This window comes from Chiloscyllium punctatum, chromosome 16 (assembly GCF_047496795.1).
Source record: "Chiloscyllium punctatum isolate Juve2018m chromosome 16, sChiPun1.3, whole genome shotgun sequence".
NCBI classification, from domain to species: Eukaryota; Metazoa; Chordata; class Chondrichthyes; order Orectolobiformes; family Hemiscylliidae; genus Chiloscyllium; species Chiloscyllium punctatum.
The window spans coordinates 39,186,002-39,206,808 of NC_092754.1; the positions used below are offsets into that span (position 1 = coordinate 39,186,002).

Sequence of the window (20,807 nt, forward strand, 5' to 3'; positions counted from 1 at the left end):
CTAGGTGGATTAGCCATGGGAAATGCCAGTTTACAGGGTATCAGATGGGTCTGGGTGGAAGGTGAGTACAGTTGTATGGAACTTCTGCACTCAGGATTGTATGATTTTAAGATTAGTCATCCTGTTTATTTAATCCATTAAAAACTTGCTGCTGATTATTCAAATTGCTCACTCAGATTAGAGAACAAATATTTCATTTCTCTCTCAGCCCTATGTGTAACAACATAAATGACAAAAGCCATAGTCAGCTTGTTGTCTCAGACAGGACTGAGACAGTTTGCATTAGTCTAGTTTATTGCAGTGTCTTAATTGCTGTTTCTTACGGTGTCCTGGCCAATTAATAAGTAAACAACAGTCTAGATGAATCACTACCTCACCTATTTCCATGATATCTGTGACCTGACTTACTGGAGCTGATAACTTACTTAATACTATAAATTGAAGAGTTATAACAAAAGGTCTTCCTAGGAATAAGGAAGTTTCTACCTGTGATTGAATGAGTAAATTGAGCTTGTTCATTACATGTTGGTGTGCTTCAGTCAGTTGGCTACAAAGTGCTATCAAACTAATAACAGTTTTGCTTGTGTAGCAATTTACAGCCGAAGCAAAGCCCACGCAGTGTATGATTGTTGAATTTTTCAAAAGGAAAAATTTCATTTGTTATTGACACAAAATGTGAGTTGGGCCTGATTTGTTGATCTTTGCATTAAATAATTATCTTGTGTATAGTTTGTCCAGCAGGTCATCTTGATACTTTTGGCTTGTATGTTCTCCTGTCTCAATCTTTGGTGTATGCCAAAATGAAGTTTAACGGATGGATTTGTGTATCCCAAATGTGTGCTTTGAGTGGGCATAATGTATTGTAGGATTAAGAATTTATTTACCTGTATTTTTTCCTATCTATTCTGAAAGGCGAAACTGTCACACAGCTCAATAGCTGAAATTATTTACAAGATGTCTCATTTCATGCAATAAATATAGCAAATAATCGATCATGTTTGACTTCTGTAATAAACTGTTGAATATAACAGTTCAAGAATTCCAGAAGTAAGATTGGTCCCAACTGAGGGATGTGTGTTGCTGGTTTGTTTGCATTTGTTGCTTTTCTTTTAACTGCATTTCAGAAGTTCATGGTGATCCAGAATGCTGAACCATTGTATTCATGTGGTTTGGATACAACTACAGTGAATGTATCACCACCAATGATAGATGTCATGTCAGTTAAGTAGGCTACCTTGCTTTGGATGATGCTGTGCTTCTTGTGTTGAGCCACATTCATTTACTGCACCACAATGCATTCCTTCATACACCATACTGGTCCCTTTTGATGGTGAACAGGCTTTGCACCGTCAGGTGCTCAGTTATTTACCAGCATTCCTAATCTCTGAACCCATCTTTTAGCAGTGATGTTTATATGGCTGGTCCAGTTTCTGTTCAGTGGAATTTTCAGTGATGGTAATGGGGAGACCATTAGATTCTCTCTTGGTGATGCCATTGCTTGGCACTTATGTTTTATAAATATTACTTAACACTTATCAGCTCAAAATTGGATATTGACCAGATGAACATGGACTGTTTTAGTATTGAAGAGTTTCGGATGGTATTATATGTTGTGCAGTCATCAGCAAACATCCCGTTTTTGATCTGATGATGGAGGAAAGGTAATTGGAGGAGCTGAAGGTGGTTGGGTCTAGGAAAGGAACTGAGGAACTCTTGCAAAGATGTCCTGGAGCTGGGATGATAGACTTCCAGCAACCATAACCCTTTTCCTTTGTGCTACGTACAATATCAAGCAGTTAAGTGTGCTCCCTCTGATTCATGTTGATTTCAATTTTACTGAGCAACTTGTAGCTCCACATGGTCAATTGCTGCTTTGATATCAAGGACAGTCACTCTCACCTGAAGTTTTGGCTCTTTAACAAAGTTGTCAATGAGTTCAAGTCCAGCTGAATAATGGAAGAGGCTCAAGAAGCTGAATGTCCTTTTCTTAAGTCTAATGTTCTGACAAGAATGTTCAAAACCTGAGAATCCTTTTCAGAATTTATAAAGTAAGACATACCTGAATGAGTTGTGAACACTTTTGTCCAACAATATGGATTTCACCATCATGACAGTGAAAGAAGTAGTGGAAGTAAGTAGAAGTGAGAAAGCCAGTGACATTCGTATCATTTCAAGATGGTGCCAAATCAGAATGTTCTCTTAATGGTACAGCGTGTAAACATTGGTTAGTCGATTATGCTTTTGAGGCAAAGGGACACAGCTGTCAATTCACTGCTCAATTATTTTCTTAAATATAATGTGGATTAATTAGCTTTCAGAATGCAAACTCACATATTAATATTTCAAAAATATTAGATTGAATTAATTTGTAAAATAGGCAAAGGTAGATTTTTTCCATCTTTGAAATCCGTTGCTATCTCTAGATTAGTTTTGTTTCATCCCCACACATAATTTTCTTCCAAACCTATTCTTTATTTCCTGAATTAGCCATTTGTTTCCTCATCTCAGTAATAGTTAGGATTCCATCATCAAGAAATCACGAAATTAATTGATTAATTCCATTAAAGGGTTCAACAAATGACCCTGTATATTTAAAGAACAAAATTGAGTTTGTTATCTGGAAAAAATAAAATTAAGAGTTCTTGAAAAATTAAGTTATTCAGCAAGATAGATATTGCAATTAAGTTGTTGCAATATACCAAGAAGCTAATCACTCTTCAAAAGTTAAAAATCACACAATACCAGGTTATCTTCCAACAGGTTTAATTGGAAGCACACTAGCTTCCAATTAAACCTGTTGGACTATAACCTGGTGTTGTGTGATTTTTAACTTTTTACACCCCAGTCCAACGTCGGCATCTCCAAATCATGACTCTTCAAAAGAGATGAGTTCCTCAATACGAACAAACATGACCGAAAGACGAGATTCAGCATTCCAAAACTTTTGCTTTAAGAAACAAACTAAAATCTATTGACTTAACCTGACTAAACAGGCAGCTGGTCAAAAAGGTATGTCTCTAATAGTTAATTGACATGATAAAATATACTTTTATGAAAGATTTGATGTGGTTCCAAGTTCTTTCTTTTCATCAGTACTATGTGCAGTTCTGGTCTTCATTTAAGAAAGAGTTGGATAGAGCTCTCGAGGATTGTGGAATCAAGGGTTATGGAGATAAGGCAGGGACAGGATACTGATTAAGGATGATCAGCCATGATCATATTGAATGGTGGTGCAGGCTCGAAGGGCAGAATGGCCTACTCCTGCACCTATTGTCAATTGTCTATCAGTCATCCTTCATGCCATGGCCAGTTTTCCAGTGTCCTTAAAAATTCATTGCTGTCAGCCTTTTAAGTATCCCTGATCCAACTTACAGCATTAAGCCTATTTCAGTAACTCTTTGTTCTTGAATATTCAAAAGCCTCCTTTTCGAACAGAGTTGTAATCAGCATCCTGTTTGGTTGCTGATACAAAAGCAGCCATCCCTAACTCTTCACAACAGCTGTTTCTATCTCACTCTTTCATTCTCTCCCTCTCTCTATGTCTGTGTTTTGTTTCTCCCCCCAAGGGTAACACCTGTCTCTTGATTTTGCATAAATTTACGTTGCAATCACATTGGCCTGTCTCCAGGCCGAATCTGTATGACCACCATCCAATTCACTGGACCATTTTATCCCAGTTCAAGTTAAGGGATGTTTTAAAACTTAACTATTGTATAAATTCTTGCATTTACAAATTGTTCCCATTTGAGGGAAATTAAGCGAGATGTCATAACCATAAGGTAGTAAAGGTTGGTATGCTGTAATGGATGTTTCGTTAACACAAATTCACTACAATGCCATTGACAAATTGCACTATTTTTAAAGCCCAAAGTTTAAAAATATGCATTGGCTGTAACACGATTACATTGCCAATACTGTAACCGCTGTTTCTAAAGCGTGATTTTTCTTTAATACAAGGTTGCATGAGGGCGCAACCATCATTTTATAGAAGAACTGCCTGTAGTCATAAAATTTTGGGGATTCAACAGTCCAAAACTCCTTTATAATAGCTTATCATTATGCTTTAGACTATCAACAGTTTAAAAACTCCCTATTATAATTAAAAATCACACAACACCAGGTTATAGTCCAGCAGATTTAATTGGAAGCACTCGCTTTCGAAGCACTGCTTCTTCATCAGGTGGTTGCTATTATGATGGTTTACTGTAATGGTTGACTGTGTACCTGTCCTTTGGCAGGCAGAGACCGGAAATCACAGCAGGTGTCTCATTATCTCAGAATTGTAGGAAATACGTGGAGCCATACATGTGTTTTGCTCCCTCGGGTGAAGCTAATTGTTTCCTTGAATAAGACTGACTTCTCTGACTATACACCTTATTGACTGCCTCCTATCAACATACTTCCTTACCTATTAACGATGATTTGGAGATACCGGTGTTGCACTGGAGTGTACAAAGTTAAAAATCACACAACACCAGGTTATAGTCCAACAGGTTTAATTGGAAGCACTAGCTTTCGGAGCGTCACTCCTTCATCAGGTGATTGTCCTATTAACAAGAGTATGTGAATGCCAACAATTCAGGATCCTATTAGCTCCTTTCTTACCTATTAACACAAGATTATGTAAATAATTGAGTTTTTTGAAGCGGTAACAAAGAAGATTGATGAGGGCAGAGCAGTAGATGTGACTTATATGGACTTCAGTAAGGCGTTCGACAAGGTTCCCCTTGGGCGACTGATTAGCAAGGTTAGATCTCATGGAATACAGGGAGAACTAGCTATTTGGATACAGAACTGGCTCAAAGGGAGAAGACAGAGAGTGGTGGTGGAGGGTTGTTTTTCAGACTGGAGGCCTGTGACCAGTGGAGTGCCACAAGGATCAGTGTTGGGCCCTCTACTTTTTGTCATTTACATCAATGATTTGGATGCGAGCATAAGAGGTCCAGTTAATAAATTTGCAGATGACACCAAAATTGGAGGTGTAGTGGACAGCGAGGAGGGTTACCTCAGATTCCAACAGAATCTGGACCAGATGGGCCAATGGGCTTAAAAGTAGCAGGTGGAGTTTAATTCAGATAAATGCGAGGTACTGCATTTTGGGAAAGCAAATCTTATCAGGACTTATACACTTAATGGTAAGGTCCTAGGGAGTGTTGCTGAACAAAGAGACCTTGGAGTGCAGGTTCATAGCTCCTTAAAAGTGGAGTCATAGGTAGATAGGATAGTGAAGAAGGTGTTTGGTATGCTTTCCTTTATTGGTCAGAGTATTGAGTAATTGAGTTGGGAGGTCATGTTGCGGCTGTACAGGACATTGATTAGGCCACTGTTGGAATATTGCGTGCAGTTCTAGTCTCCTTCCTATCGGAAAGATGTTGTGAAACTTGAAAGGGTTCAGAAAAGATTTACAAGGATGTTGCCAGGGTTGGAGGATTTGAGCTATAGGGAGAGGCTGTGTTCCCTGGAGCGTCAGAGGCTGAGGGGTGACCTTATAGAACTTTATAAAAGCATGAGGGGCATAGATAGGGTAAGTGGACAAAGTCCTTTCCCTGGAGTGAGGGAGTCCAGAACTAGAGGGCATAGGTTTAGGGTGAGAGGGGAAAGATATAAAAGAGACCTAAGGGGCAACGTTTTCATGCAGAGGGTGGTACGTGTATGGAATGAGCTGCCAGAGGGTGTGATGGAGGCTGGTACAATTGCAGCATTTAAGAGGCATTTGGATGGGTATATGAATAGGAGGGTTTGGATGGATATGGGCCGGGTGCTGGCAGGTGGGACTAGATTGGGTTGGGATATCTGGGCGGCATATCTGTCACTTCGGCGACAGGTTGGGCCGAAGTGTCTGTTTCCATGCTGTACGTCTCTATGACGCTATGACTCTGTGAACAATTCAGTATATGTAACAGGAAGATAGCAATCCTTTGTCATTGTAAGGTTGAGAAATTCCTGTTTTAATAATGTAATAGCAATTAACCATGTGATGTTAAGAAATTTGTATCAGTCACACCCAAACGAGAGGTAAAATGTACTGCTTCAGAGATTCATCAAGGGCTGCCACCACAAGAAGGCTATGAGACTTCTTTGGTGTCACCCAGAGCCTGTCGCAGACTTAATGGGCCAATTTACAGGTCAAGAGGAGTTGATTACAGTGTGCGACTGACATCAATAAATAAAGGTTTATTTCTCTTTAAACTGAAATTTGTGACGTTCTGAAATAAGAGTCAACAATTGTTACTTATACTGAGGCGAAGCGTCTTTATTCAGCGGTAACAATGTGGAACTCACTCCCACTTGATGTGCTCAAATGGATGAGCAGTGATGCATCTAAAGAAGAACTAGTTAAGTAAATGAGGGCGAAAGGAATGGAAGGATATCGGTTGACATTGATAAGTGAAATGAAGTAATCAAGTTGAAGTTTTGGCACATAAAGACTGGCATAGATCACTTGAGTTAAGTCTGTTTGCGCTGGGACATGTATGTTTTGCACTTACTTTAGTTGAAACACTTGTCAAATGAAATAATTAGCAAAATATACACCAGGTTTTAATTTATTGCCTCTGGCAATCCTACTTTGGTCACCTCTCTTTTAAGGAATGTCTTATTCCTTTGAGGTACAGTATACAGCTATTGTATGGTATTATCACTTCTTGTGGGATATGAAATGCTGATTTTTCAGCCTTGGAGATACAGGCCCATTAAGCCACCAATTGTAAACAATTATTGTGAAGCCTAATAATGTGAATTTCATTGACCAATCAAAAATCACCCATACCAGGATAAGACTAGGTGATTATAATCCCTTTTAATCATTCAAGGCCCATCTCTTAAATATGGGCACTGTTCAAGTTGAAAGATCTGTTCCACACACGAGTAAAGCACAGTATGACATAATTGCACTCTCACTGTTATCAATACGGTTGTGTCCCAGGTATTGCCGTCATCATTCAAGGAAATATCTTGTCCCATCAATAGCTTACAGTGTAAAAAGATGGGGGTCGCAGAGGCTTTCAAAACAGTATACAGCTGCTGCTGGAGATCTAAAATAAAAACTAAGTGCTGGAGGAACTCCGCTCTGGTGGAATCTGTGAAGAGAGAGGAACAAAATTAACATTTTTGGTCTGATATGACTACTTCAAGCAGACAGGTTACAGTGATGTCAGGTTAGGTATGTGAGACTTCGAGAGTCCTCCAGTTAACCATAAATCTCCTGAGGTCTTTCTCTGCTTCAGGTTAAACACAGTCAGAGACACCTGGCTAGTCTCCTACCATGTTCCTCAACCAGTATTAGCATTCATTCACGTTGATTAATACTTTTGAGAGAACCAAGGGCACTGAATGAACTCTGAGTGATGACTGCATTATTGTCCTCTGCTGGCACCCCATCTGCAATACGTTGAATATATTGCAGAAACTTGTCCAAGTTCCTAACCCCTGTAGTTTCTATCTCTTGAGTATAATTCTAAATATTATGGTTACAGTACCATTATCTTTACATAAATTTCCCTCCTGATCCAAGTTTCTTATTAACCTGATTTGAACATAGATTGCTATTCCCCTCTCATTGCTGGGTCAGAATACTGGGATTTCTTTGTAACATCATGGTGGATGTACCACCATTACAGACAAATGCTTTCATGCAAGGAAAGAGGTCCATCATTGTCACCTCAGGGTAACCAATGAATGCTAATTAATGTGGCTTTACCATTGTCACGTCCTTTGCAAGAATTTTATATTTAGAAGAAGTCATTAAGGGCAATTTTGAAAATTATCATTACAAAGATAAGAACAAGGATATTGTACATTGATGCACAGGTTGCCAAGTTTTGTGCTATTACTTGTGATAATATCAAGTATAGCAGAGAAATAGAAGCTTACTCAGCAAGAAAATATTGAATTGGTGAAATCTTCATTGAAATTGTGAAGGACTTTATTTTAGTTTCGAAACCTAGGAGTGCTTTACCAGTTCCCTAATGGGTGTAACTAGATGGGCTTGTAAGGAGTTGGCTTACTTGTCGACTATAGTAATGGTTTCTAGCAGGGTGGTGGCTGATGTAATTTTTGTAATTGCTCATTACAAAAGCATGAGAGTGGCTGACAATATTCATCTTGTTGTCTGCTGGCAACATGGAGCGCCAACTGCATCAATATTTTGAGCTCCCCTGCATTTCACAGATGTGTTTACAAGGGAACAATCATTTCGTCTATTTACTGGAGAACTGTGTTCCTGGGAGATTCATTCTGAAGTCATTGGCAACTGATTGAATGTCGACATTCAGAATAAGCTTTGCTATAAAGGCAACAGTCTTTTTACTGGCTTCATGTGCAGCTTGAGAGCTGTACTTTTACAACCGCATTGCTCATTATCTCAGTGAATCGTGGAATGTCTTTCTGAGCTGACTTCCTTTAGTTTGCGTTTTTCATCTCCATTTTCTATTCAGTACTGAAGTATAGTGAGAAATTTTAATTGTGCAGCCTATCAGTGTAACTCCAAATTGTCTCTAATTTCAAATAAGCCCCCAATTGGAGTTCTGTGTTTGATGAGACAACTGGAAGAAAGATCTCAGTCAGAAAGTGATTGAAGTGCCAATTCAATATGTCATGTTATGTCTAGATTAAGATTATGTTAAGAATGTTCATGAGTCATATTAATCTTATCTGGCTAATGCATGAGTTCTTACAGTAAGTGTCATGGGTCAGGGGAAAAGACTGGATGAAGTATTGTTTTAACAATTCAGTCATTAGTTTGTCTGTCTTCTATTTAAATGAAGTGTTGAACCTGGTTATGGATGGGCATTGATCTTACATCTCTTAGTAGTGAGTGACACGTTTTCATGCTGTGCCCACATCCACAGTGATGTTGGAACAGGGAAGTCATATGGTGTGCCATTGAGGAGTGAAAATTATGAATTCTCAGGTTTCTTGACATCAAAGGTTTCACTTAAAAGTTCACTGTTGGTCAAATAAACTTAAATATTGTTGCTTGTTTCTTATGGATATTGATCAAATTGCAGCAAGTCTGTTGATCCATTGTGGGTTTACTGATTGATGGATTTTACTTTCCTATGCATTAAAAGTGGCATTTTTGTTCTAGTTTTGTATACTCTTCAGTAACTTTTGTTTCCTGCATGTGTGAGGGGTTGTGGCCCAATGTTGAGCAATAGTCCAAAGTCCCAGATTACATTTCTGGAGAGAGAGAGAGAGAGAGAGAGAGAGAGAGAGAGAGAGATTCAAGTTCACCCTTGGCATATGATGAAATCTGAATTCCGTGAAAAATAACCTGGAATTATGTTAGTCTAGTCGCAACCAGGTTACCATTGCCTATGCCAAATGTCGTAAATACCCTTCTGGCTCACTCACGTTCTTTTGGCAAAGAATAAATGTCTTCCTTATTTGGTTGGACCTCACATGGATCCCAGATATACAGTTATACAATTGACTCATAATTGCCCTCTGAAATGACCTAGCAAATGACCTGGGCTGAGCACAGGCAGGTAGGATGAGTTTAGTTTGGGATTACAGTCGGCATGAACTGGTTGGACCAAAGTGGCTATTTCTGTTTGTATGACTCGAAGTAACTCGGATCAAGCAATTAACTCATGTTGTAAACAAATGAAACAAATATGTGGTACATTTTCCTAACTTATATTTGTATTTTCTCTGGTCCTATACCATTAATTTTTATGCCCCCCCCCCGCCACGGATCTATCCTGGGCCTCTACTTCTCCATATGCATCTCCTTGGTGACACCTATGTGTTCACCGATGGCCTCCAGTTCTGTCTCAGTGTCACTTCTTTCAATCCCTTCATTATGTCTAAGTTGTTAGACTTCTTGCCTGACCGAGTTGGATGAGCAGACAATTATTCTCATTAAATATTGAAACACCAACACACTGTCCCATTGCTGTGGTCCACACAACAAGCTTTTCGCTGACACCATTCCATTCTTTATTCTGGCACCTACCTGAGGTTATTTGCACCTTTGGTGTATTGCTTGGCCTAAAGATGAGTATCCAACCTTCACAAAGGGTGTCTTTTTCCAACTGCTCAATCATCGCCTGACTCCGTCGCTGCCTTGGCTCATCTATTGTTGAAATTTGCATCTGTGATTTTGTTACTTCTAGATTTGCATGTTCTAATCTGCTCCTTGTTGGCCTCTTGCTTTCTCCCTTCTGGATCTGTTTCCATGCTGTACATCTCTATGAGTCTATAAATATAATGTTACACCAGAACAGTGCTGTAATGTGGTCAACAAGGACCATATCTTAGGGCAGCTCATGGCTCAATGGCTAGCACTGCTGCTTCACAGCTCCAGGAGCCCAGATTTGATTCTAGCCTTGAGTGGCTGTCTGTGTGGAGGTTGCACATTCTCACTGTGTCTGCATAAGTTCCCTCCAGGTGGTCCGGTTTCCACCTAGAGTCCAAAGATCTGTAGGTTAGGTGGATTGGCCATGCTAAATTGCCTGTACTGTCCAGCAGTGTGCAGGGTAGGTGGATTAGCCTGAGATAGGGTAGGGGTGTGGGTCTGGGTGGGGCACTCTTCAGATGGTCAGTGTGGACTCAGTGGGCCAAATGGCTTGTCTTCACGCTATAGCGATTCTGTGGTTCGAAGAATGCTGGTTGGTGCCACCTGCTGTTAGATGGCACTTTACATGAGCAAAAGAGCTCAATTTCAGAGGTGAGGTTAAAGTGGAAGTGAAGCAAAATTTGACTGTGTAGTATCAAGAAATCTGAGCAAAACCAGAATAACAGGTGATTGGGGGGAAAACATCTCAGCTGGTTGGAGTCATACCTAATACAAAAGAAAATGATGATAGTATTTGGGGTTCATTCATGTCACCCTCAAGATATTACTTCATGAGTTCTCCAAGGGTAATGTCCGAGGCCCAGCCATCTTCAACTGCTTCATCAATAACTTGCACTCAGTAAGCTCAGAAGTGGTGATTTTCATTGATGATTCAACAACTTTCAGTTGCAACTCCTGTATGTCTGCCTATCGCAAACCCTGGAGAGCATTCAGCCTTGCAACAATAAGTGGTGTCAGTTCTCACCAGATTTCACAGCATCAGAATTTGTTTCTGTTCACTGCAGTAAAAAAAACACTTTGAACCTGAACCGGTTTACTTTTGATTCAGCAGTTACAGCAAGCTGTGGCTTGTAATTAACAAGAAAGAAACTTTTATAACGTGAGTCAGTTATCCTGTGCCTCCTGCAAGTAGGTGAAAGAAGATCAAAAATCAATGTTCTGATCACAAGAAGCATCTTAGCAAGTCCTGTGAACAGGAAACACTGAACTACTTTTCCAATCTTGGCCTACGCTCACAGCAACCATATCTTTTTCTTGTCTCTATCTGATTATATAGTGGTTAAGGGTGACTACTAGGAAGCAGATTTTATGCTGTATTTTGTTTCACCGTAGTACAATTTATTTATTTACTTGAAATCTATAGAAATTTTTGTTGGATATGGAAACCAAGTCTGTTCCTTTTTGTCAACGTGGGTCTAAAAGACAAGTAAATTGGAGGATTTGCCTAGTTTAAAATTTTTTAACTTTTGTGATGACTCTGGAATAGCAGGGCTTGATTTTCAGTGTGCTACCCCAGTACTATTCACTCTGAACTAAATAAATCGGTTTCTAATAACAAAATCGACATTTTAAATAAATATTATTTTTTCTCGCAACCAAAGTGTAAATCTACATATGCAACCAGACTATTTAAAACCACAAACGTCTCTCTCTTACAAGTATTTGAAAGAGCACATTTAACAAAATCATCATCTATTCATTGAAGGGATAGATACACTTTTTTAAAAAATCAGTAAATTTGAACTGTTTATATTTACTCCTCGCCTTTTGTGTTTGTTGAATGTACAATGGTTTGAAATTTTCACTTCCTTCAACTTCTGATTTTTTGAATGGATGATAGAAATAGCTTTCTCTTCGCATCATCATAATTTTCTTCAATTTGCTGGATGTCTTGAGGGTTTTAATCTATTCAGCTGACTAATGTTTCATGGAGTATCACGTTAGTAGCTTCTTACTAAATAAAATTCTAATTCAATTGTAAGTACAGAGCTGGTATTGTTTGGATTGTGGACATTGGATCCACTATAGCCCCATTCTTATTTTTATGTAAATTTTCAAAATGCTTCTCATCATCACTGTTAATTTCAGCTTTAAATGTAGGACCTAGGGCATGTCTCGAAGGACATTTTGATGAAATTGATTATTAATTCTTCCAAGCAAAGCTGAAAATGGAGATCCCCTCACTTAGTTTCTGCCCTTAAATTGTTTTGCATGTATGGTATATAACTGCCCTTGGTCTCCCAAGTACTGCTTTGTGAATCCAAGGTAGATTTTTTTGGAAAATCTCTTTATTTCCAGCTTTGTAGCTTCATTCTTTCAGCTTCATTCTTTCAAGATTCTGATTAAACTTCTCCCTTCCAGTTCTTTCTAAAAAAATCATGAGACCATTATGAAAGTGTCCTGTAATGTTGTATTAAAGATCATATCTAATATCTTTGACAGCTTCTGAGTATTACCAATTTTAATGAACAGAAAAAGCAAAGCAGAAGCATTGATACTTAGATAATTATTTCCTTGCTTTTCAGGAAATGGCACTGCTTAAAGAAGTACGACCTCTTCTCATTATCCCACCCCAGTTAATGCAGCCTTTGAAGCCACAAGTTCCAGGTCGCTTGCTAGTAAACCAAATTGAATTGGTGGAACGCTTGCTGAAGGAGTTAGGCACAGATAATAGTGGCTTCACTGTAGACAACGTCATGAAGGTGAGTGATGAACTTTCATATTAAGCTGGTCAGAGATCCAATATTGTTGCTGTTTTAGCTGTTTCTTAATATCATGATCTATCAGTGAGATTTTCAGTGAGATTTATAACTATGATCATTATAGCATCTTATTTTTCAATTGTGGGTTTTTGTCCTTATTTTAAAAAAGCTTCTTTGTTTTAAATAGCACTAGGAAGGTAACCAAAAACACAAAGTGCCAGACATGTTCAGCAGTTGGTAATATCTGTAGATGGTACAGCTTAGTTAACATTTCATATTGTGAGGCATCTACTCCTGAAATGCTACTTTATATGTTATCCCTGCAAGTGCTGACAAACGTGCTTGAGTATTTTCTGATTTTGTTTGGATTCTTAACCTCTGTAATTTTGTGTTGTTTTATTTATTAGAAATGTTGTTGCACTTGGAAGTTGGAACAGATTTTCAGATATCTACTATCTGTTTTCAAGTTCTAAACCTTACCTGAAGCTAGTAAAATAGATTGCATCAGAAGTTTAAATGTTTCTCGATTGGCTTATGTATCCTACAAGAAATTTATCTATCCTAAATTATGTATATAATGTATCCTAAATTGTGATTTTCCCAGGTGAGTACTGTGTTCAGGTATAGTTGAGTCGAAAAAATACCAAAGACACAGAAGCAATGCGTTTGAGTACCAGTATTCAAAGGGAAGGGAAATGATTCAGGATTTGAAAAGCTCTACGGAAATTCAACTCTAACTGCATGCCCTCAAGATTGAATCATGGAACAGGGACTGAGAGACTGGGTTCTTCAGGATGAAGTCTAAAGAGGTTCTAAAGTTCGTTGAGTTCCTTTTAAAACACATATAATTATTACAGTACATGTATTGAGTGCCAGATAAGATTAAGTAGTAGTGTGGAGAACAGTGAATATCGAAACCAAAGTTTAGTTATTGTCTGGATTGACACTGAACTTGGATGCAGTAACAGAGCAATGAGATCGGAAGTAGAGGTACAAATCTCAGTAGATAAAAAGCACATTAGGAGCTGTCAATTTGAGCCTAGGAAGAGAATAAGAGTAAAGATGATGGGCCCAGACCTGTCAGAAGTAGTTTTGTGGACTTGTGATCAGTGGTGGAAAGTGCAAGAAATGAAATGCAGATTAAGCAATGGCAAGATTTCTTTGGAATAATTGGAAATGCACTGGTGTGTTATATGTTAGAGAATATCACTGAAATTGAAAGGAAGAAACTCCTACACAGTTGAGATATCAATCTTGTTAACTGATGCAGAAACACAGGCAATATAAGAAGAGAGATACAGTGGCTGAGATGGATGCATGACATGAAAGGCATGAGTACATCAGGGCATCAGTGAGCAATGAGGAAGCATCAAAGAAAGTCGCTAATAAGAGATTCTTGGTCAACTGTTGCTGAGAAGGTCTAGTGATGGAGATGAGGCTGTCAGTAAGAAGGCCTAAGACCGGATGGAAAGATGCAATGGTGAGAGAATTAAAATAGGAATGAAAACTGACAGAAGGAGACAGAAAATGGCCATCAACCTGCAATGTGTTAAACCAAGGTAAAATGAGAAAAGCCAAAGATGAAAAAATGAATGTCCCTTGGCTATTCCCAATCTGTGAAACTAAAGTAGACTGTGAACAAGCATGTAACTTCATTATTTCAAATAGCTGTCAAGTCGTTTCCAAGTCTGCATTGCTGTAATGTAAATAGGTTCACTTTTTTAAGACTAGCTGAGTAAATGGAAAGTTCCTTCAGCAAGACAGTATTCTCCTGACTCTTTTGAACCTTTTCCAAGGCCATGACTATCACCCATTATGTAATGTAACCAAAGTAAGTCTGGTCCAACAGACAGCCCTGTGCTTATTAGCTTTTTCTGCATTCATTATGAACGTTAACATCTTTGTGTGCAGTATCACCTGGATTCTTTGCTCTCTGTACCATTTCCTATAAATGAGAAGTATACTTTGTGTTGGTCCTAGCTACATGCATGACACTGCAATTTGTTTTCTTAAATACTATTTGCCATTGCATGCTCCAACAGTAGCTCAGTTGTTTTTAATGGAGGTTTGTATTCATTTACTTTTTTGCATAAATTTACCAAGTGGTATCAAACCAATTTTGCCATGTTCCAGATCATTAATATTGGTGAAGAATAGGGAGCCTACCACTGACTCCTGAGGAGTACCACTAGTGTTGTGTCTCAAACCAATTGTTAACCACAAGCTTATGTCTCCACAGTTTTAGCCAGTTCCAAATGTAGGACTTCTGTGTGTGTATCTAACTCAGTTGACTGTTTAATTCATGATTTTTCTAGTCATGTATTTTGTGCATATCTTATTTTACATTGCAATGTAAATCCAACTAACATCATTAAACATAAATTTGTCATCCTAGCATCACAGTAGTTTATAGGGAGCTAAAAGGTTGTATCATCAATGTTTATTTAGAAATATTATTTCTAGTTCAAAGATTTGTTTGGAACTTATCTGATTCTTAAACCATTTTAGCTTCCATGTTTTAACAAGAATAACAGCAGACCAAATCAACATTTTGTAACCATGGTGGTCTACCAATGAGCTAGAAAATCGACGTTTCGGGCAAAAGCCCTTCAGCAGGAATCTTCATTCCTGATAAAGGACTTTTGCCCAAAACGTTGATTTTCCTGTTCCTCGGATGCTGCCTGACCGGCTGTGCTTTTCCAGCTCCACTCTAATCTAGGCTCTGATTTCCAGCATCTGCAGTCCTCACTTTTGCCTGGTCTATCCAATGCTCAGGAAGCTACCTTTAGTTTAATTATGCAGTGGTCATGGAGTGAAACTAGACTTAAGTCTCAGAACAAATACAACTCCAGGATAAGCTATTTGGCATCTGGATAGGTTTATGAATAGGAAGGGTTTTGAGGGATATGGGTCAATTGCTGGCAAATTGGACTAGATGAATTTAGGATATCTGGTTGGCATGGATGAGTTGAGCTGAAGGGGCTTTTTCCGTGCTGTACAGCTCTGACTCTCTGACTCTATAAGTTGTATGGTGCCTTCCGATTAGTTGTCTGTAAGCATTAAAGTGGATTTAATTTCCTTGAAAATGTTGGAATGGTCCATTTTAAAGCAGAGTCATTTGTGCCTGTTCTGCCATTTGTCTTGTCTACCAGTTTTCTTTGTAACCACCAACATAGTGATAAACTAGATCTATGCTCTGCAACACTGATTTTTAAATATAACGTTATCCTGTAACTAAGAGTGTGAGTTTCCTAAATCAGTCTAGAATTGAGAATGAGCCAGCGGTGAAGTCAGAAGGTGAGCCTGAAATTGATGTGCAACTAGTCATGACGCAAACATATCAAAGCCAGAACTAACTCCCAAGTTTTTTGAGCCAGAAGAGCGAGCAATTTAAATTTTCTTTTACATTTCCTGGCAAATAATAAGTATAGCATTCAGTGAAAATGTCCACACAACAAACCTACTGCTTTATTGTGTAGAAATCTTTGTGTAATACAAAGATGGTTCAACAAAAAAGTTACTTTATCCTGTTATGTTACATTGTTTAGGTACAGATATATTTGTACTTTTATGTATAAGTCATTGTAAAATTGTGATACTCAATAATTATCTTTTTCTTGTGATTAACTCAGCAAAGCACAACCACTTAACCATGTTTGTGTGCACTTAAGATAACTTATATGAATTTATTTTTCATTCACTAAATGTATGTGTTCCTAGCATGGCCAACATGTAATACCCATCCCTCACGGACCCTTTTTAATGCAGAAATATTGCGTAATCCTGTTGTAGATGGTGCTTGATTGGTGGTAGTGACCCACTTTCATGAACTGCTGCAGTCATTGTGGCAAACGTACTCCCATGTTGCGGTTGGGCCTGGATCTTGTTTCAATAACATTGAAGAAAGGTGGTCTGTTTGCAAGTCAGGATGATGTATGACTGAGAGCTTGCATTCCCATGTGCCTGCTTCCTTTGTTATTCTAGGTTATAGAGGTTGCAGGCTTAGAAATGCTGTCAAAGGAAACTTGGCAAGTTGCTGCATTGTGGCTTGGAGATGGAAAGCACAGGAGCCACTCTGTTGCAGCAGTGATGTGAATGTTTTAACATGGAGGCTGGGTGCCAGTTAAGTGGTCTGCTTTACCTTGGACGTTGTCTAGATTCTAGTGTTATTGAACCTGCTTCATCTAGGCAAGTGCAGAGTATTCCGTCACACTCTTGGCTTGTGCTTAGATGTTGAAACGTTTTGTGGAATTTGCCATAGAAATCACAGTCTCTGGTCTACTCTTCTCACTATTTATGTAAACGGTTTGGTTAAAGTTCTGACTAATTAGGGTATTTGACCATGGTAATGCCTTGAATGTCAAGAGTTAATTATCCTCTCTCAATAAATTTGGTTATTATCTCAGTTTTGTGATATGAATGTTACTTGCCGCTAGTCAGACTAATCTCAATTTTGAGCAGGCCTTGCTCCTGCAAGGCAAAGGGTGCTTCATTATCTAAGCAATAGCAAATGGAACTGAGCATGTTGAAATCAGAAAATATCCTCACTTCTAATCTTAGGATAGATGGAAGCTCTTTGAGTACCTTGAGCCATTCTGTGCTTGTGGTCAGGGCTTGGGGAGGGCCTAGTCTTTGTCTCTCTTAAGCTATCTTTTTAACTGGAATGAAAGTCAACAAAATGCTTCTAGGCAGTTTTTATAAATTCATTAAATAATCAATTTATTCATTTTCTGAAATTTGTATTTACTGTGTGGCAATCTTTCTGAAATTTGAACTGACTCCCTTAAATTCAGACAAAATGGAATTTTTTAAATGCAGAAATATTGGGTAATCCTGTTGCAGATGGTGCTTGATTGGTTCTTTGATCTCCTCTCTCTCACATTCCCTCTTTACGTAAGGATAAATTGATACAAAGGACCATGCTCCCATTCAAATGAACATTACCAAGGTTACACAATACACAATACCAAGAAGGTTTAATGGTTAACATAAAACCTGCACTATGTGTAGAGCTATTCACAGAGTGGGTGAATTAAGTGATGATATCCTGAGGCTGGTTAACAATAGTGGCATTGTGGCCAAAATTGTCTGACAAGCTGAAGACCAGTTATGGCAAGTTTAATTTTTGTCTAGAACTATAACTTCAAGCAAAGCAAAAACTGACTGACCAAAATACTAAACTTAGTTAAATTATTTAAAATAAAAAAAACTACAAATAGCTGAAATAAAAAAGGTATTCACCACTTTGGTTAACAATTTTTGTTACTACTTCATTAGACTGAAGAATTTTTGATTAAAGTTGCAGTATATGCAGAGGAAAGTGGGAGAAGAGGCTAAAAAAATTTTAAAATAAAAATCCAAATTTAATTTGGCTTTAATTATTTTCTTGGGATAAAGCAACTTCTTCTTCTTCTTTCACATTCTCATTGTAAATAAAATCTTTGTTCAGATGCTGTACAATTATTTAGAATTTGTTTATTTTCAACTCTACGTGCCACCATATTCACTATAAGCTGGCAGTCAGTCCTTAATCAATTAGCCTGAAGTGCAACAAAGGATTAACTGAGAAGTAATACTGCTGCTCCTGCCACAAATGAAAATGTTCAGACATGATCATTTTTGGAGCAAGAAGATTGATGGTGTTACTTGGAGTAATAGTTCTGCTAGGGACTATGAGACAAGGTGTCACTTGGTAAATATGTACATATAGAATGAAACATAGGCAAGGAAAACCAGACAGCAAGGTAATAACAGTTGGTGAGAGGGCAAGAGGAACAGCGAAGGACTGATTTTTAAAAAAAAAGGATGAGGAGAGGTGAATTTAATGGAAAAGAAGTGGAGAAATATAGGGGACAAGTATTTGTCCTGAGTCAGAATTTGTGGAAATTCTGAGAAGTAAAGGAGGTAAGAGGAAGAGGGATAATGAACTAAGAGGAGGAGGTGCATTTAAGAAATGGTTATGAAGAACAGCAAGTATAATTCTACTTTCAAGTAATTAGCCAGCAATCATCAAAGCTAGTGATAGTTTTTACTTATACTTCAGTTCTGATTTAATAGTGAGTATACGAGTATGTAGGTGTGTACAGTGTTGAAGACCTGCAGCTGCAAGAATGTGGAATTTATTTTTATTTCTCCTGCTTTTTGTTGCATTTTTACACCAAGGAAACATGCATGAATAGAATAATTTGTTAGCCATAGAATTGAAAAGCAACTTGCTTTTAATGGATTAAACAGAAGACTATTCACACAATGCAGAAATAAAATATTGGATTATCAATAGTTGCTTTAATTTAGAAAAAGTGTATGAAGTTTTTGTATGTGTAGCCTATACTACCAAGGTTTGAAGGAAATTATTTGCCTTGAAAAGATTGCTATTAAGGAGTAGTTTTCATATCTGTGCTATGTCTCCGGTTGTTAAAAACCTATTTCAAGTCAAAACCACAAGAAGACCATGTTAAATTACGCTGAAAAAATAAACTTTGAAGCAATTGCAAGTAGGCTTTATACAGTGTACTGTCGTATGGCATTTCTTTAAAAATCTTTTTTTAATAGATATAATATGTAAATGGTAGCATAAACAGTGGTTATTACCCATGTATGTAGCTCATTATGAATTTATGTAGTTAATCAGGGCGACAATATATGTTCTGATTGTACTAAAATTAGGAGTTCATGTTTGTGCAAATTTTACAGGTAACTTTCATGTTTGATTTAGCGTTTAAGTTCATTTATTTCAGCTATGGTAGCAGTTTCCTTGCCGAACAAGCATGCAAGTTTCGCAGGAGTTGACTCTTGTGGCGCACTGGTAGTATCCCTCCTTCTGAGCCAGGAGACTTGGGTTCAAATCCCACTGCTACAGAGGTGTGTCTGTAAAGGTTGATTTTAAAATATCAAAGAGCATGACGCAAGAAATATTGCCTTGAGTCCCTTTTCAGGATTCTTGGAATGCATAACTCAGAACCCAGAGGGCTGGATTCAAGTCCCATCTGCTGCAAACATGTGTAATAATGTCTTGAATAGGTTGGTTTGAAAACACCCGCAAGTGTAGATAAATTATTCAATTAACAAAATTGAATACCAACCATTTCGAAGTAAAGCAATTTGGATTTCATATTTATATTAAATGATCATATTTATATTAAATTGCTCGTCACAATTTTTGTAACTGCTAATTGGAAAGGGAACAAAGCAATGGAGACTTTTGATGCTTAGCTTAAATTATTTTTCTCATTATATGATCAGGATGACATTGTTATGGCTGTTTAGATCGCAATCTACTTTATTTTCCATCTTATAGGATAGTGTGCAATGCTTTGTTGAACTTCACGTTTTCATAATGATTGTCAGGGAATAGCGGTTGGCAGCAGTTAGACATTCTAGGACAAACCATGAGGGATGTTATGGATCAGAGTAAATACCCTACAAATATGTCAAGAAGATTGCCTGGACCAAACTTTTATCTTATTGAAAGGCAAGTAGAAGGTGCTGTGTTCCAGATGTAATTAGTTTTGTCACAGTACTTGGCTTTAAGTAAAACACACTTTATTCTTACCCCCAGTTAAAATAAAAGGAATAGGAATTGGTACAACTTCAACTGCATTGACAAACTTAACAGAAGAGTAAATTATTTAACTACTAAACAGCCACTGTTCCAATATATTAACATACCATAAACACCGGTTTGGCCAAAGATAAATTCAGAGCTGAAATGTGTTCAGGAAGAAGGGCTCATGCCCGAAACGTCGATTCTCCTGCTCATTGGATGCAACACATTTTCAGCTCTGATCTCCAGCATCTGCAGTCCTCACTTTCTCCTCAAAGATAAATTCAATACAACAGATTGTCTCACATGCAATTCTGGCAGCAGAAAGAGAACCTAAGCTTTTAGCAGTAATAGAAAAAATTCTGGTAGAGAGACTGCTTCCAGAGCAAACTTCAAAACTCCCAACAACTGCTGAAAACTAAACGAAAACCCTGGTTCTTTGAGAGACTGACTCCATCCATTCATGCTGCTTCTATTGTTC

General features: G+C 38.0%; 1 protein-coding gene across 10 annotated transcripts in view; it reads left to right on the forward strand.

Moving 5' to 3' along the window:
* Nucleotides 1-20,807, forward strand: part of cep104 (centrosomal protein 104) — a 198,703-nt gene that overhangs the window by 77,657 nt on the left and 100,239 nt on the right. For all 10 annotated transcript variants that reach the window (XR_011962719.1, XM_072586743.1, XM_072586744.1 and 7 more), the window contains one exon: nt 12,607-12,783. Coding sequence is in view for 9 of the 10 variants with exons in the window: in XM_072586743.1 (XP_072442844.1) it covers nt 12,607-12,783 (177 nt within the window). In the remaining variant the exon portion in view is untranslated. The remainder of the gene's footprint in view (nt 1-12,606; nt 12,784-20,807) is intronic.